The sequence below is a fragment of the Aotus nancymaae genome, unplaced genomic scaffold (assembly GCF_030222135.1).
Source record: "Aotus nancymaae isolate 86718 unplaced genomic scaffold, 86718_ANA_hifiasm-v0.15.2.pri h1tg000059l, whole genome shotgun sequence".
Lineage (NCBI taxonomy): Eukaryota > Metazoa > Chordata > Mammalia > Primates > Aotidae > Aotus > Aotus nancymaae.
Window position 1 is genome coordinate 57,430,367 of NW_026988473.1, and position 17,889 is coordinate 57,448,255.

Genomic DNA, 17,889 nt, shown 5'->3' on the forward strand with positions numbered 1-17,889 from the left:
TGCCACTTATTAGCTGTGGGACCTTGGGCAAGTCACTTAACCTTTCTAAGCTTCAGATTTGTTGTCTCATAAAATGGCAATAATCATCACTCCTTCATTGCTTCATAGTACTGATGTAAGGGTCAAAAATAAAGTGTCACCCAGTCTTATAGTTTCTAGTTCTGGTTTCTGTCCACTCTTCCATCTCCAAAGTTGTAGGCTACAGCTCTAATTGAAGCTCTCATCATCTCTCATCTTAACTACTGCAACTGCTTCCTCATGTTAAATCTGCTCCCTCCAATTTTCAAGCTGCATTCAGAGTCATATACCTAAGACTGAAACCTAATCACAAAACCCCCTTTCTTGAAAACATTCCATGGTTTTCCACTAACTATAGGCTAAAGTTTGAACTGTGTAGCATTCAATGCCCCATCGTGATCATCTTGTCCTGAAGACCTTTCTAGACTCTCTCATTGTTCTCAATCTCCAGCCCACACTACAGCTACAGAAACTGCTTATAATTCCCAGAATATGCCAGGGAGCCTCACATCTCCATGTTTTGTCCACACTGCTACCTCTTCTGGCATGTCTCTCCCCAAACTCCATCTGGTAATATTGATGAATCCATCAATCATGAGCTGAAGACTCACACCTACTATAAAGTCTTTCCTTCCCCCACCCCTTAACCACAGCCCTGTGATTCTTGGAAGAATCTCAATCCCTGTGATTCTTGGAAGCACCTGTACTTGATGGCATGTCTTCTCTCCACTAAACTCTGAGCTCCTTGAGAACAAGCCCCTTGTCTTACTAGTCTTTGTATCTTCAAAGGGCCAGCTTAGGGCCTGGCACAGAATTTTGTAAAGCGAAGAGCTCCATCCGTATTCTTTATGCAGATCTATTTCAGATGCTATAATGCTATAACTGGAAGGGGAAGCATGAGAGCTTCTCTGACTTTTTATGGACCCTTCTGTCCAGGTTCATATATCCTGAGGCAAACAAAAAATGACTACATGAGAAACTGCTCTGTGACTAACAAAATTGAAGTAATAAAATTATAAGAGGACAGGGTATTAGCATTTAAAGGGACTTTGGAGATCATGTGAAATTAAACATTTTATCTATGGCCTGGAGACATTAGTAAATTGCCCAAGATCACACAGCCCACAGCCGTGGCAAGGAGAAATTTCACAGCTCATCTCCTAACAGATGTGCAACACACAAATTCAATTTCCAGCATCCAAATAATTCAAGGTTAAAAGTTGAGAAAGTGTACAGAGATTTTATAAAAACATTTTCCTGAGCAGCCCAGGTGAGGGTGGTGAAAGTTGCAAGTCCTTCCCATGGTCCCTTCCTGTCTATGACAAAAAGGACCTAGTCAAGTTATACTGCTGGGACCCTCACAGGTGCCCAGAAGTTCCCGTGGTGCCTTGGGCCTGGAGTCCACACTGTCCAGAGAACCCAGTTCTGGTCCCTCACTTATTAGCCCCCTCGCCCCCCACCTCTCACCATCTTCTAGGAAAATGAGCCCAGAGCTCAAGTTCTGGGCTGATGGAACAGATTATATCTAAAGTCAACCAAGTCTTCAAACATGTCAGACTGCCGATGAGATGGAAAATCTGATCCTCGGGCAGACTAGTTTTTTGGGTTCTAATAGGCATAATCCAGGTACTCCTTCACAGAGGCTGCCACAAAGCCAACTGAGGAGCTGCATGCAGACCCTGGAATTTTTGTTCATTTGTTTGTTTGAATTCGGCAGCCAGCTTAGGGTGAGAGATGCTTTTTAGTGCCATGATCCTTTGCTGCTGCCCTAGGGATGGTTCATGTGTGTCTCCAACCCATGATTTTTGCACCATCAGACACGTTCCTGCATGCTTTAGGAACTGCTGCTGAGCCACCTGGGGGGAGCCCAAGCCTAGGGGATGGGATTTGGGGAGGAGAGGAGAAGGGATCTACCATTGTTACGAGATAACACATTCATAGGCTGTAATACAGATGAGGAAAAATAGCTTTCCTACCATAAGCTGAATGCAGGAACTGAAACTCTGTTGGATAGAAATGTTAGTTGAAATTACCACTAAGAATTTGTGCAAAGTTGTATACATTGCAGTTACATAAACAGACTTTGTTTTGCGATAGCAGTTTCCCCCCCAGCTTCACAAACACAGTAAATAAAGAAGGTGTGAAGCATCTTTACCCTAGAAAGGGTGACAGACTTGTCATCTGGGAAAGTTCATTCATTGGAGAGAGCCCCTCCCTAGATGCCATAGTGTCTTCCAGGCAGCTGACCCAAAGCTGCCTAGATGTGAACAAGCCCAAGTTCCTGCTTTTTGCTTGTCTGTTATAAGATTATATTTCAGTTCTCCCAAGAACTGCAGAGGGATTTCACATATGACAGAGACTTTGTGTTAGAGGAAGTGAAGGTTCAGAGACAATATCACCATCTTTGACCTCTAAAGAGCTGTCTGTAAAACCCCTGAGAGATAGGACCAATGCAGAGGCACTCCATCCCTGAAGTCTCTGGGTCACTGTGGTGCTATAGAAGGAGCACGGGTTGTGGGGTCAGACAAGTTGGGTTTGAATCCCAGCTAAACTGCTTTTTTATGGAGACAGGGTCTCACTCTGTTGCCCAGGCTAGAAAGCAGTGGTGCAATGATAGCTCAATGCAGCCTCCAGCTCCATCCTTCTGTCTCAGCCTCCTGAGTAGCTGGAACTACAGGTGCATGCCACCAAGCCTGTCTATCTTTCTTTTATTTAATTTTTTTGTAGAGATAGGGTCTCATCATGTTACCCAGGCTGGTCCTGATCTTTGGCCTCAAGCAATCCTCCTGCCTTGCCCTCCCAAATCTACTGCTTTTTAGCTGTATAACTTTAGGCAACTTATTTATCCTGTTTGAGCCAAGTTGAAGACAGGAAGCTCTAACTCACAAGACTAATGTAAAAATGAAGGTTTGTAACAAGAGTTGCACAGGGCTTGGAACAGGGCAGTTGTTCAGAAAGCACAAATTCTTTTTCCCTATCCTCCCCCAAGTTTGTTGTATGTAAAATGGGAATAATGTATTTGTACTTTATAGGGATGCTATGAAATCAAATGAGATAATATGGGAAAATGTTGTGTCAACAGATTTCATGAGGAGGTTATTTTATTTTTATCTGTATTAGTTAACCTGTTTATCCTTCCTATCATTTATTTTCAAGCCAGATTACCATTAATAGATCCCTAGATTCTGAAAACCAAATCTTGATTGGCTCCTACCTCTTACGGGGCCAAAGAGTTCCTAAATAAGATCCATGACATCATTAAGGGCTTGGGAAAAAGCTCCAAATGCCCACATTGCTTTCAGAACCAATGAAAAGAGTGAAATGCTTCCCTGCATCCTAGACAGATGACATCTTAGGTACTCAGAGCTGCTAAAAATAGCGTGCACACTCTCTCTCTCTCAAGCAACTTCTTGTTCTCCTTAAAGCAGCTGAAAAAAATTTAAACCTAAGAGCCTGGTTCCTTCTGAAGGCACCTCCTCTGCATCACAAATGGCTGGCTCTGGCAAGAAGGTGAGAGTAACCTAAATGGTACTTTCTGACCTTGAGGTAGCTTCTCCATGGTAGGAAGTCCCCCACAGTCAGGAAATCTGCACTGTGAATCCAGAGGCCAGCATTCCAAAATATGCTGTGTGTGTGTGTGTGTGTGTGTGTGTGTGTGTGTGTGTGAACTCAAAAGGGAAAGAAAGGGAAGGGGATCTTCCCAAGGTCACACCAAAATCAGAAGCAAAGTTAGTGCTACAACCTAAGTCCTTCAACTCCGAGTTTGGGGTCTTCAAATACAATAACACTACCCTCTCTTGTGGATTTTGTGGGTTTTTGAGAAAATAGTCTGGGTGACATTAGTAGAAATATGTTGACTTTTAAAAGCAAAATTAGGGAAAATCAAGTTAGATCAGGGCTTATTTTTTGTTTGTACTTTATGTATTTGTACCTTATATGTTGACTTTTAACAAAATTGGGGAAAATCAAACTAGATGAGGGCTTATTTTTGTTTTAAAATTAAAATTGAATATATATGCCAAGATGTACTGAATTTCTTTTTTTCCCCTACAGTTTCAGGCTCCTCCTATCTTCACTCCTTTCCCTCTTTAGCCAGTGTAATGCCTTAATTTCTCTCTGGCCCACAGATGCAACTACAATGTAGCAGTTAAGAGCTCATGCAGACACAGTGTTAGGGTGCTAGGCCTGGATCTTTGGGCTAGTTATGTAACTTCTCCAAGTTTTAGTTTTCCCATTTGGAAAATGGGGATAATAAGAGTACCAACTTCAAAAGTTTATTGCAGTATAAAACAAGCTAATATCCATAAAGAACTTCAAATAGTTTTGAACACATAGAAAACATTCAATAAACAGTCGCTATTTATTCCATATTTTTCCACTTATTGTTAAATGGATCCGAAAACAATCCCACAATCTATCACGAGAAGTGCTGAACATTATGAGAAAATAGCCCATTGCTGGGGATGAGAGCCTGGACAAATGCACAGCCTTCACCATTCAGGTGGGCCCCAAATGTCACCCTGCTCTGTTATCTTTTGGTAGTTTACAGTCCTACTCCTTCCTATAAGGCTCTCACACTCTGACCTTCCTGGTTAAGAACCCTCCCTTTACCCCTGCTCCCCTCTGTCGCAGCAAATCAAGGTCATTAGATGAGAACTCTCTACTTTCCATTGGGCAATTTATTTAAGCACATCTATCTCTGACCTTTCCTTTAGTCTGAGAGGAAGACTTGCTCTCCTGCATGAGGCACCCTGTCTCCATCTGCCACTCAACTTCCCAAACCAAAGAAGAGAACTGAGCTCCAGATTTCCTACCCCTACACCAGCCTCTGTGGCGGCCTGGCTCTGGCACCACTTCTCCTGCATCTCTGACTTATCCTCTCCACTTGCCCCTTCCTATCAGTACTTAACCTTGCTCATATCTGAGAAAACCTTCCTTCAACCCTACATTCACTTCTAGTCAGTGTCCTTTTGTTTTTCCTTTCCTGGTATCTGGGCTTCAGGTAAGAATAGGCTATATATGCTAAATCTACTTCTTCACTCCTGATTCACTGCACTCTGGTTTCTAGCCTCACCACTTCACTAACAATGCTTCCAGTGAGGTCACTGGTGGCCTCCAGACTATAAAGACAATGAATCTTCTTCACTCCTGATCTTACTTGACCTTCTGCAACAACTCATTTTGTTTTAGACTGGGAACAGTTTACAAAGTCAATTCACAGATCTGATAGCACTTAAATTTAAATCATTTATATATCATGATATACATGATGATTGAAGCCTTTGTAGTTAAGATAGAAATTATCAAATTTGATTATCAGAGAGAATTTCTGTAGCTTTTATTGTTTTTGCCTTCTATTATAGATCTTGGGGAAAATATTATATATCATATTGACTAAAAGTAAATATAAAACCAATGCTGAATACTATTATAGAATTTTAGCCCATGCATCACTGCTCCCTTCATAAGCGCTCCAAAGGCAGTGACTACAGCTTCCTCAAGTTTGAATCATCTACATGGTCTTCCAAAGTATCTTAAGCATAACAGGGTGGGTCAAAATGTCTGTGGAACATCTATGTAAACACCTTAGGGGATACCATCACCTATTTACCTAAAATAGTTCTTGTTTGCCCAGAAAAGAGGGGCTATCTGATAACTTCATAGTGTGTGTGCATAATTATGATATGATTCCTACTTAGAGATGGGGGAAATGAGATTCAGATAGATCAGGTGACTTTAAGGTTGAGTGAGGACTCAAATCTAGGTCTTCAGACAACCTGTATTCTTTTCTCCTTTAAGTGTGCCCCAAGAAAGATAATGACAGTAGAATAAGTACTACATTGGGAGAGAAAGGCATAGGACAAGAGTCAGGAGATCTGCCAAAGATTCTAGTCCATATGCTGCTGCTGACTCACTGGGTATGTTGGGACAAAACACTGTTTTTTGGTTCTCCTTTGTCAAGAGAAGAGGTTGACTGGGGGATCTCTAAGGTCTTTTGAAGCTTTCTAATTCTATAATGATAACTGTGCTAAACAAGAAAATGTGGGGTATGTCTGGGTGCGGTGGCTCACACCTATAATCCCAGCACTTTGGGAGGCTGAAGCAAGTGGATCACAAGGTCAGGAGTTCAAGACCAGACTGGCCAACATGGTGAAACGCTGTCTCTACTAAAAAATACAAAAATTAGCTAGGCATGGTGGCTTGTGCCTGTAATCCCAGCTACTTGGGAGGCTGAGGTAGGAGAATTGCTTGAAACAGGACCCGGGAGGCGGAGGTTGCAGTGAGCCAAGAACGTGCCACTGCACTCCAGCCTGGGCTACAGAGCGAGACTCCATCTCCAAAAAAAAACAAAAGAAAGAAAATGCGGGGTATTATCAAGACATTCAAGGCCTTTCCAGATCTGGCCCTTGCACATCTATAGTTCAGATTCATCTAGCTGCTTATAGTTTATGCTGCAACTACTCCCCTACTTCTGTGTTCTTCACAGTGTCCTGTTCACACATCTCTAAGCCTCTGCCCATGCTCTGCTCTACCTGGAATGCCCACTCTCCTTTGTGTGCTTAAAGAATAGCTTCTACTTCTTCAAGTCTCTATTGTTACCCACTCTCTGAAGCCTCCCCTACACTTTTTTTTTTTTTTGAGATGGAGTTTCACTCTTGTTGCCCAGGCTGGAATGCAATGCAGCAATCTTGACTCGCCACAACCTCTGCCTCCCAGGTTCAAGCTATTCTCCTGCCTCAGCCTCCCGAGTAGCTGGGATTACAGGCATGTGCCACCATGCCTGGCTAATTTGTTTTGTATTTTTAGTAGAGGTTGGGTTTCTCCATGTTGGTCAGACTGGTCTCAAACTCCCGACCTCAGGTGATCCGCCTGCCTCAGCCTTCCAAAGTAGTGGGATTACAGGCATGAGCCACAGCACCCAGCCAAGCCTCCCCTACACTTTCCCCCTAGGCAGACTGTTGTTCCCTCCTCCTCCCCTTATATGTATTCCTTTTACAATACTTAGCACATTAGCACTGCAATGAGTTTACATGCCAGGCTCCCAAATGTGACTGTAAGCTATTTCAGACAGGCAAAGATGGCATCTTTCAATTTTTGTATCCCAGTATCGAAGACATTCAACAAATACTTGTTGAGTAAATGGAACTTACATAAAACCATCCACAACTCTGAGGCAGGTAGTCACATTGGATCTCAGAGAGGTGAGGTGACTTGGCCAAGGCCTTACAACTAGTGAGTCAGGTAATCAGGATTCAAACCCAGGACTTTCTAACCACAGAGCCCATACTCTTTCTCCTGCTGTTGAGTATTAGAGCACCAGCTGAGCATGAGGGTTAAGGTCAGAACTAAGACCTCTGCAATGCTCCAAGCCCAAAATAGAATAAATCTTTTCAACATTTTCAAACCCATTTCAACCTCAATCCAAGGATTGTTGGGCCTTTATTATTTTTGAAAACCCAGCAGCTTATCTCAGCTTGAAAACCAGCTCTTTACTTTCTAGTGGCAAGAGTGTGTGTGTGTGTGTGTGTGTGTGTGTGTGTGTGTCCCAAGGAGAGTAAGAGAGTGCGAGAGAGAGAGAGAGAGAAAGAGAGAGTGTGTGTGTCAAGAGCGTGTGTTTGTGTCAAGAGCGTGTGTGTGTGTGTCCCAAGGAGAGTAAGAAAGTGTGTGTCAAGAGCGTGTGTGTGTGTCCCAAGGAGAAGAGAGAGAGAGAGAGAGAATGTGTGTGTGTGTGTGTGTGTGTCAAGAGTGTGTGTGTCCCAAGGGGGGGGGGAGAGAGAGAGAGAGAGAGAGAGAGAGAGAGAGAGAGAGAGAGAGTGTGTGTGTGTGTGTGTGTGTGTGTGTGTGTGTGTCCCCGTCCGTCCGTCCCAATGGCAGCCTCAGGGAAAACTGAGCAAAGAATGAATTTAGACATTGCTTGGGGAGCAGAAAGTGTTCTATGAGGAGGAAGCAGGTCTCAGACATTCCAGCATAGGATCGATGAGCCAACCTTAAGTCCCAGAGAGAATGGAGAAGATTCTATTCCTGCCCCCACCCTGAGGCTGATCTGTCCCAGTTCCCAGAGAGGGAACTCCCAGGAAAATCAAGCCTGGACAGGCTGGGCCTGGAGCAATTAAGAACAGGAAAAAGCCAGCAGGTGGTTTTGTTTTTCCAAATAGAGTCCCCCTTCCCCATTCACCACTGCTGTTCCTATTTTCTCCTTACCTGGAGCATAACTGGGACTATTGGTGGGGTAGAGGCTGGGATTGTAGGCAGGGGCCGCTGCTGGATAGGCTGTGGGGTAACCTACAGAGAGATAAGAAAGCTTATTAGTTAGGCAAAAAAAAAAAAAAAAAAAAAAAAAAGAGCAAAAAAAAAAATAGAATTCAAGTCCTAGGCTTGGCCTAGGACTCTCCATGGGCTATTTCAGATAGTATATGTGACCAGGTTTCAGCCTCTCAAGAAAAAAGTTACCAAAACCAAAATCCTAATATGTGCAGACTTTCTGGTCTATTTTTTAAAACCGATACAAAAAATATGTCCACATGCTCACTATAAAAAAAATGGAAGCAACATTGAAATTTACACTTTTTATGTTCAAGTTTACTTTCACATTCCTGCCACACCACCACTCTCCTCCCCAGAGGTAACACCATTAACAGTTTGACATCTGTCTTTCCAGGTAGCTTTCTATAATTTTTATACACATATATTCAGTGCTGTGCTGGTAAATATATAACAACTGGCTCGAAGGGGTTGGAAATGGGAGCTGCTTTGCAGCATTTGACAACTGAGATGGCATAAATGCTTCCACCATGACCAATTTGATGCTACCAACTTCACTGAATGAATAGTTTGGAAGAGGTGCCCACGATCAGCTCTAAAGAGCTTACACAAACCAGATCCAGCTCACCACAGTATATTATATACAGTTTGGGGGATTTTTTGAAACTTTTTTATAATGTTAAAATATGTATAAGATTTGCAATTTTAACCATTTTTAAATGTATAATTCAGTGACATTAATGACATTTACAATGTTACGCAATTATCACCATTACTTATTTCCAAGAAATTTTCATCACTCCAAACAGAAACTCTCTAACCATTAACAGTAACTCCTCATCCCCCAACATCCACCATGGTAACCTCTAATCTACTTTCTGTCTCTCTGAATTTGCCTGTTTTAGGTATTTTATATAAGTGGAATCATACACTATTTGTCCTTTTGTGTCTGGCTTCTTTCACTTAGCATAATGTGTTTAAGGTTTATCCATGTTGCAGCATGTACCAAAACTTCCTTCTTCCTTATGGCTGAATAATATGGCTGAATAATATTCTACTGTGTGTATACGCCACATTTTCTTTATCCAGTCATCTGTTGAGGGACGCCTAGGTTGTTTCCACCTTTTGGCTACTGTGAATAATGGTATAATAAACAATGACATACATATAAGTACCTGTTTTCAAAAATCTTTGAGATATACACCAGTAGTAGAATTGTTGGGTCATACAGTAATTCTATGTTGAGCTTTTAAAGGAACCACCAAACTGTTTTTCACAATGTCTGCACTATATATATATTTTTTGAGATGGAGTCTCTGTTGCCCAGGCTGGAGTACAGTGGTGCAATCTCAGCTCACTGTAACCTCTGCCTCCTGGGTTTAAGTGATTCTCCACCTCAGCCTCCTGAGTAGCTGGGATTACAGGTGCACGCCACCACACCTGGCTAATTTTTGTATTTTTAGTAGAGACAGAGTTTCACCATGTTGGTCAGGCTGGTTTTGCACTCCTGACCTCAAGTGATCCACCCGCCTTGGCCTCCCAAAGTACTGGGATTACAGGCATAAGCCACAGTGCCCAGCTAATGTCTGTACTATTTTACATTCCCATGAGCAATGTATGAGAGTTCAAATTTCTCTACATCCTCAACAATGCTTGTTATTTTCTTTTATTATTACTATCATTATAGCCATCCTATATAGTAAGTGTGAAGTGGGATCTCAGTGTGGTCTTGATTTGCATTTCTTTAACGACTAATGATGTTGACCATCTTTTCATGTACTTATTGGCTATCTGTATATCCTCTCTGGAGAAATGTCTATCGAAATCATTTTCCCATTTAAAAATACAATTGTTTGATTATTTTTTAGAGACAGGGTTTTGTTCTATTACCCAGGATGGAGTGTAATGGCAGGATCATAGCTCACTGTAACTTTGAACTCCTGGGCTCAAGTGATCCTCCTGCTTCAGCTTCCTGAATAGCTGGGTCTACAAGTGTGTGCTGCCACACCCCCTCCCTTTTTTTTTTTTTTTTTTTTTGTTGTTGTTGTTTGTTTTGTTTTGTTTTTGTAGAGACAGGGTCTCATCAGGCTGCCCAGGCTGGTCTCAAACTCCTGGCTTCAAGTGATTTTCCTGCCTTGGCCTCCCAAAGTACTGGGACAGGGCATTTTCCCATTTTTTTCATCGGGTGGTTTGTCTTTTTGCTGTTGCACTGTAGAAGTTGTCTATTCTGAACATTAAACCATTATCAGATATATTACTTACAGATACTTTTTCCCATTCTGTGGGTTGTCTTTTTACTTTCTTGATAATGCCTTTGATGCAAAAAAAAATTCAGTTTTGATTTAAGTCCAGTTTATCCATTTTTTCTTTTGTTGATTATACTTTTGGTGTCATATCTAAGAATCCACTGCCAACCAAATGTCATGAAGATTTACTTTTATGTTTTCTTCTAACAGTTTTATGGTTTTGGCTTTTATATTGAGATCACTGATACATTTTGAATTAATTTTTATATATGACATAAGGTAGGGGTATACATGGTTTTACATTTTACTTTTTCACTTTAACATTATAAACATTTCCTCATGTAATTACATATTCTTTGAAAGGCTTATTTTAATATCTTTATGATATTCCACATGTAGATATATCATTTAACCATTACCTGTTTTGGTTGTTTGAAAATTTCATTTTTATAATAGCTAACAGACTAAAATAAAACAGACTAACAGACTAAATGAATCTATTTCTTTAGGAATGAATTCTAGAAGTGGAAATCTCTAGGTCAAAGGATGGGCCTATTTTTCTTTTTTTAATTTGAAGTCTTGCTCTGTTGCCAGGCTAGAGTACAGTGGCACGATCTTGGCTCACTGTAACCTCCACCTCCTGGATTCAAGCGATCCCCTGCCTCAGCCTCCCGAGTAGTTGGGACTACAGGCGCATGCCACCATAACCAGCTAATTTTTGTATTTTTAGTAGAGACAGGTTTCACCATGTTGACCAGGATGGTCTCTATCTCTTGACCTCGTGATCCACCTGCCTTGGCCTCCCAAAGTCCTGGGATTACAGGCATGAGCCATTGCACCTGGCCAGGTAGGCCTATTTTTAAAGTTCATCAATTCAACAAACAATTTGAGTATCTACTTGGTGCCAGACACTGATTTAGGGACTTTTGTCAGTGAACAAAATGAAGATCCCTGGCCTTGTGGAGTTTATATTCTAAGAGGGTGAGAGAAGGCACCATCGGATAAATACTAAAGTCTTCAGTGCTATGGAAAAGAGAAAAAGGCCAAAGTAAAGGGCATCAGAAATGCCAAAGTGTTGAGGGTAAGGGCACTGCAATATTATAAAGGATAATCAGAGTAAGACACATTGAGAAGGTATTATTTTTGCAAAGACTTGAAAGAAATGATAGTGTTAACCAAGCAGATAGCTGAACAAAGAGCGTTTCAGACAGAACAGTCAGTGCAAAGGCCCTAAGTTGACAGCATATAAGACAATGTCGGAGGAACAGCAAAGAGGCCAGTGTGGCTGGAATGGAACAAATGAGGGGGCAGTAGTAGTAGAGGAAGTCAGAGAGGTAAAGGGATGGCCAGTTCATGTAGGGCTTTACGGGCCACTGTGAGGACTTAGACTTTTATTCTGAGTGAAATGAGAAGACCTCACAGGGTTTTCAGCAGAAGAATAACATGCTATGACTTATGTTTGAAAAGGGTCACTCTGATTGATGTGTTGAAAACAGACTATAAGGGGATAGAGAAGCAAAGCAACCTGCTGAGAGGCTACTGCAAGCTCCAACAATAGATGTTGGGACTAAGACCAGGGAAATAGTGGAGGTGAAGAAAAGTGACATGCTAAGAGCCTTCACATACTTTGCCATACTGCTTTCTAGAAAGACCATCAATTTGTACTTGTTCTAGCAGTGTTTAAGTGCCTGTCTCACTGCTCCCTGCAGTTGTTAAATGCTCATTGGTATTTTGACTGACAAGAAAAAGCTGGTTTTAAAAGTCAAAGATTAAATCCCTAAATCCCTAAAAGCTTCTTTGGGATTTGTAAATATTGAAGCTTTAATAATGTATCTTTGTTAATATGCCTTTCCCTAAATCCTTTCCAATTCCAAAGAAAATTCATCTCTTTACCCCCTAATCATTTTCTGATTTTAGAACTGAGGTAGCTAACTTATCACTTAATTAGCAATCTGGAGGTGTGCTACTTCTCAAGAAGAAAGTCAGGGCTCTAATCTGGGAAGCCAAGTGCTCTAGTTGCATGGCCAAAATCTGTATTCAGCTTCATGTGAGAAATTGTGCAGTCACAGGTAATCACACTCTTGTTCTGTCATTTCAGATGCCTTTCACTTTAGAGGCAATTATAGGATCTTCCTTGAATGTTTCCAAGTGGAATTATTTTTAATTCACTTGAATTTGGCAGACATTATATAATGACAGCATTACAGGGAGCTTTATATAGTCTTCCCTCCCTCCCTTTCCTTCCTTTCTTACTTACTTTTCTTCTCTTCCTTCCCTTCTTACCTTACTTCTTTCTTTATTTTGTTCTGTCACCCAGGCTGGAGTGTAGTAGCACAATCATAGCTCACTTCAATCTTTTTTTTTTTTTTTTTTTTTTTGAGAGAGTATTGCTCTGTCGGCCAGGCTGGCTGGAGTGCAGTGGCTCACTGCAACCTCTGTCTCCTCGGCCCAAACAATTCTCCTGCCTCAGCCTCCCAAGTAGCTAGGATTACAGGCATGTGATAGCACGACCGGCTAATTTTGTATTTGTAGTAGAGATGGTTTTCACCATGTTGGCCAGGCTGGTCTCGAACTCCTGACCTCAGGTAATCCACCCGCCTCAGCCTCCCAAAGTGCTGGAATTAGAGGCATGAGAAGTCCAGGAGTTTTATAACTGTTAATACATTAAGTCTGGCCAGGCATGGTGGCTCATACCTGTAATCCCAGCACCCTGGGAGGCTGAAGTAGGAGGATCACTTGAGCTCAGGATCTCTACAGTCTTGTGACACATGACTGTACATTGAGTTGAAAAGACATACCATGTATATTTCACTCTTTTGCTCATAACAAAGATATTTTCACACTTGCTCTTCTTTTGAGCCTCAAATCAATCCTAATGTGAGTTCTTCCATTTTATAGCTAACCAAATAGAGGTTGAAAGATGAAGTAACTTTCTGGTTAAGATTATTCAGCAAGTCAGTGGTCAAATTGGGAAAGGAATCCAAAAAGCAATGCCTTTTCCAAACCTACCAAATAATTATGACTTTGTCCTTAGAAACAAACCCGGCCCTTTTGTATTTGTATTTTTTGAAGGTCAAGAGTGAAGAGATAAATGGACACAATTTAGCTTTTCTCCTTTATATCCTAAAGGTTGCAGTAGTGATCAGGTGTCCTGGGATTTTGACGTGTACATTTTAATTGCTTTATAGATGTCAATACAATCTAATCCTCTTTTCTTGTTGGTACTAGGATTAGGACTAAAGAAATGTAAAGCTGTTTTTTGATTAATATGGAAATTAGAAATTACTTTCAACAGAAATCAGGGGACTATTTCTAAAAATACTTTAGGAGCTAAAAATAGAGTATCAAAAGGCTAGTGGAAGACAAACTCCCTGGCTCAGAAAGACAAAGAGGCTTACTTCCTTGTGAGCAGGTGAATACTTAGGCAGTGACGACGGTTTAGATCTGAAGCTCCTAATTGAAAAGAAAACTGCCTTGCCAATGACCCCCTAGGGTGATCAAAACCAAGACAAGACCAAAAAAAAAAAAAATCTTTATTATATCAAAATAATGAAGAAGAGAGCAAGAGGAAGTATGTAATTTTGAATCTGTACTATGTTCTGGGCACTGTGCTAGGCACTTCTTTATCTGATTTAATCTCTACCCAAAGTCAACAAAATATATTACTAGTTCCATTTTAGAGATGAGGATATTAAGACTTCTCTTACACAACTAGTAAGTAGAGAGCGGAGACAGAACCCAGACCTGCTGAGTGAGACATTGTCCATTCCTACCAACCTCCCTGCCTCTCCTCAAAATGAGTCTACTCAGAGAAAACCTCTGGATTTGGCTGCATTTACTTTGCCAAGATTCTTTTACTTGATCTCCAAAACCAAGAAAAACAAGAAATTACTCTGGAGAGGCAATTTGGTCAAAGATGGCTGTGTTAAAAAAAACAAAACAAAACAACTACTGTTTCCACTCAGTGTTGTAATATAGGTCATGGTTGTGTTATTGAAAAGTATCACAGGTACTGAATTATAGGGTTGGAAGAGGTATTAGAGGTGATTGAGTCCAATTTGTCACTCAGTACAGGAATATCCTTTATAGTAGCACACATGACTGGCAGCATAGTCTCTGCCAGCATACTCTTCTTTTTTCTTTTTTTCTGAAATGGAGTCTTGCTTTGTCACCCAGGCTGGAGCGCAATGGTGAGATCTCAGCTCACTGCAATCTCTGCCTCCTGGGTTAAAGTGATTCTCCTATCTCACTTTCCTGCGTAGCTGGGATTATAGGCACATCCCACCACCCACAGCTTATTTTTGTATTCTTAGCAGTGATGGGGTTTTATCATGTTGGACAGGCTGGTCTTGAGCTCCTGACCTTTTTCTGCCTGCCTTGGCCTCCCAAAGTGCTGGGATTACATGCGTGAGCCACCACGCCTGGCCACTCTTTTTTTTTTTGGAGACACAGTCTCACTCTGTCACCCAGGCTGGAGTGCAGTGGTGTGATCTAGACTCACTGCAACCTCCACCTCCTGGATTCAAGCCATTCTCTGCCTCAGCCTTCCACAGCATACTCTTCTAACGATGGTACGCTCAGAACCTCTTCAGTGAGTTAAAGCACCTATTGGAGAGCTCTGGAAGTAAGAAAATTCTTTACTTTGAGCTAAAAATCTGACTTATTAGGCATCTTTACCCTGAACACTTTTTCAACCACTGGTCCTAGTTCTACCTTCACAGAACATGTCTGTTTCCTCTCTTCCAGGACAGTCAGCTAGAGATATGAAGAGATCAATTATTCCTCCTAAATTTTCTTCTGTCTAAATCCAACAGACCCAATTTCTTCAATCTTCCCTTATCCTGATTGCTCACTTCTGATCAGACCTCAATTTACAAATCCCCTTCCGTTAAAACAATTCGATTTTTCTTCTTGCCTTGTTCATTCTTCTGCTGATAGTTTTTCCCCAATGACATAACAAGACAATGGTGATGGTGGTCAGTGAAGGCCTAAAGTGACTGCATCCAGATTTCATCATCATCATCATCATCATCATCATCATCGCATCTGGCAAATGCTTACTCTGTGGCAAGAAGGGTGCTAGGTTCTTTACAGAGGCACTTACAGTCTAATGGGGGGAAATATAGTCATTTAAATTAATCTTTAGGTGTAATATATGGAAGATACAATCAGAGAATGCTGATGGTGTTATCAGAATACCGAGGAGGAAATGAAGAACATGTTTGGGATAGCTGGGAATGGCTTCTTAGAGAAATAAACATTTTAGTTGGCTCTGAACAATGAATGGAAGAGTTTGTCAAGGTGTTGGGGAGGTGGGTAGGGACAAAGAAATATATGCTGATTCCATGCATGAAGGTATGGAAGTGCATACCATATTAGGGAAATGGCGTAGTTCAGTACAGTTGGAATTTACTGTGTGTGGGGAAAAGTGGCAGGAAATAAAGATAAAAAGGTAGACTGGGGGACAAGCTGTGAAAGGATTTGAATGCCAGGCTAAGGGATGGAATTAATCAATAAATAATAAGAAAACAATGGAAGGTTTTAAACTGGGGTTTCAGATTTGTGTTTTACAAAAACTACTCTAGCAGCAGTGTAAAAAGGAGTTCGGAGTAGTTAAGATCAGAGGAGGAGGAACATGACAGTAAATTATTACAGTAGCCCAAAGGAAAAGCTAAAACACTAGCAATAGGATGAAGAGAGGGGGGACTACAAAGATGTTCAGGAGGCAGAGCCTACAAAATTTGATCCTGAGTGCAAAACCCCATTTTAGTCCGGTGGGCTAAGAAGCTACAAAGAAAGATGGAAAACATTCTAACTGCAGGGTTTGCAAGTACTACCTACCCACCCACCCATCCCGACCCTGCTTCTTTCTTTGATAGGCAGAAGGAAATAAAATAAACAGACCCTTGAATCTGTTAGCTCCAGAAAAATGATGAATCTTAATTTCTCTTACTAGCTGGGAGGCTTGCCTGCTTAGAGTGCTATACTGGCAAAAATGTAGGTCAGCCCAAGCAAGCAGCAGTTCTGTACTGCTGGCTCTGAACCTGCCCACCAGACCTGAATCTGAGATAGCCTGTATATTAGATTCAAGGCCCAGCCACCTAGCCTTCCACTGGTGAGCTGCAGGGAATTGTAAAGGGTATGAACTATAATAAATGAGGCACTGTTCTCATCTAGGGGAAGGCAGCTCCTCCGAAGCTAATAAGAAAGGAGGAAATATCCAGTAATCAATTGTGCTCTGAGTTGTGCTGCATCTTCAGAGAAAGCATACTCATCCAGGTTAAAGGCCAGCAACCTCTGGGTCATTCACCTAGGCTGAGCCCTAGCAGAGAAAGGCTCTAAAACCAGATCAGCCTTAACTTCCTATGTCATTAGTATACAAATAGTATCAACAACAAAAAAAGGTAAGAAAATAAGTTGCTTAGACACTAATAATATAACTGCTCCTAGGTAAATATATAAGGCCAAGTATGTCCTGTTCCTCAGGACAAAATATTGTTTTAACAAATCTAAAAATATCTCTTCAGTTTCCTATCTGCTGGTATAGGATAAACTTTAATGGAAAGCAGATGGCCTACTCTGTCTCAATCTCCATTCCAGGAGTGTGCTGTTGCTTCTTTTTTCTCCTACATCTATAAAGCACTTGGGAGGTACTCAACACTTGCGAGGTCATTTGGTGCCCCCGACCTCTGTGCGTTTATCTTCTAAAACAGATCAAAGAGCTAGATGAAATTTTGCAAATCGATAATTTGGTCCATGAATACCTGTGTCTCCCAAGTCAATTCACTCTTTTTTTTTTTTTGAGACAGAGTTTTGCTCTTGTCGCCCCTACTGGAGTGCAATAGCACGATCTCCACTCACTGTAACCTCTGCCTCCCAGTTCAAGAGATTCTCCTGCCTCAGCCTTCTGAGTAGCTGGGATTACAAGCGTCTGCCACCATGACCAGCTAATTTTTGTATTTTTAGTCGAGATGGGGTTTTGCCATGTTGGCCAGGCTTGTCTCGAACTCCTGGCCTCAAGTAATTCACCCACCTTGGCCTCCCAAAGTGCTGGGATTACAAGTGTGCAACTGCACCCGGCCCACTCTTTTATTCTGCTTTTCCATTTAAAGAGATTTGCTAAAGCAAAAAGTCCTGCTCAGATTCAACTGAATGTACTGGGACACATGTTTTCCATGTAAAACAATAAAATTAGACACCCCCCGATCCCCACCTCACACTTCTCCAATTCCAGAAAGACCAAAGCCTTAAATATAAAATAAAACAGGCTGGTCATGGTGGCTCACTCCTGAAATCCCAATGCTTTGGGAGGCTGAGGAAGGAGGATCGCTTGAGCACAACAGTTTGAGACCTGTCTGGGCAA

At 41.5% G+C, this 17,889-nt stretch overlaps 1 protein-coding gene across 10 annotated transcripts in view; it reads right to left on the bottom strand.

Moving 5' to 3' along the window:
• The window catches only part of FAM168A (family with sequence similarity 168 member A), a 168,228-nt gene that overhangs the window by 18,589 nt on the left and 131,750 nt on the right, over positions 1-17,889 (bottom strand). For 9 of the 10 annotated variants that reach the window (XM_064365276.1, XM_012456940.3, XM_012456942.2 and 6 more), the window contains 2 exons: positions 8,221-8,301; positions 1,995-2,021 (listed from right to left, as the gene is read on the bottom strand). In XM_064365276.1, coding sequence (XP_064221346.1) covers positions 1,995-2,021; positions 8,221-8,301 — 108 coding nt within the window. The remainder of the gene's footprint in view (positions 1-1,994; positions 2,022-8,220; positions 8,302-17,889) is intronic. The other variant, XM_012456948.2, reaches the window with a different exon arrangement.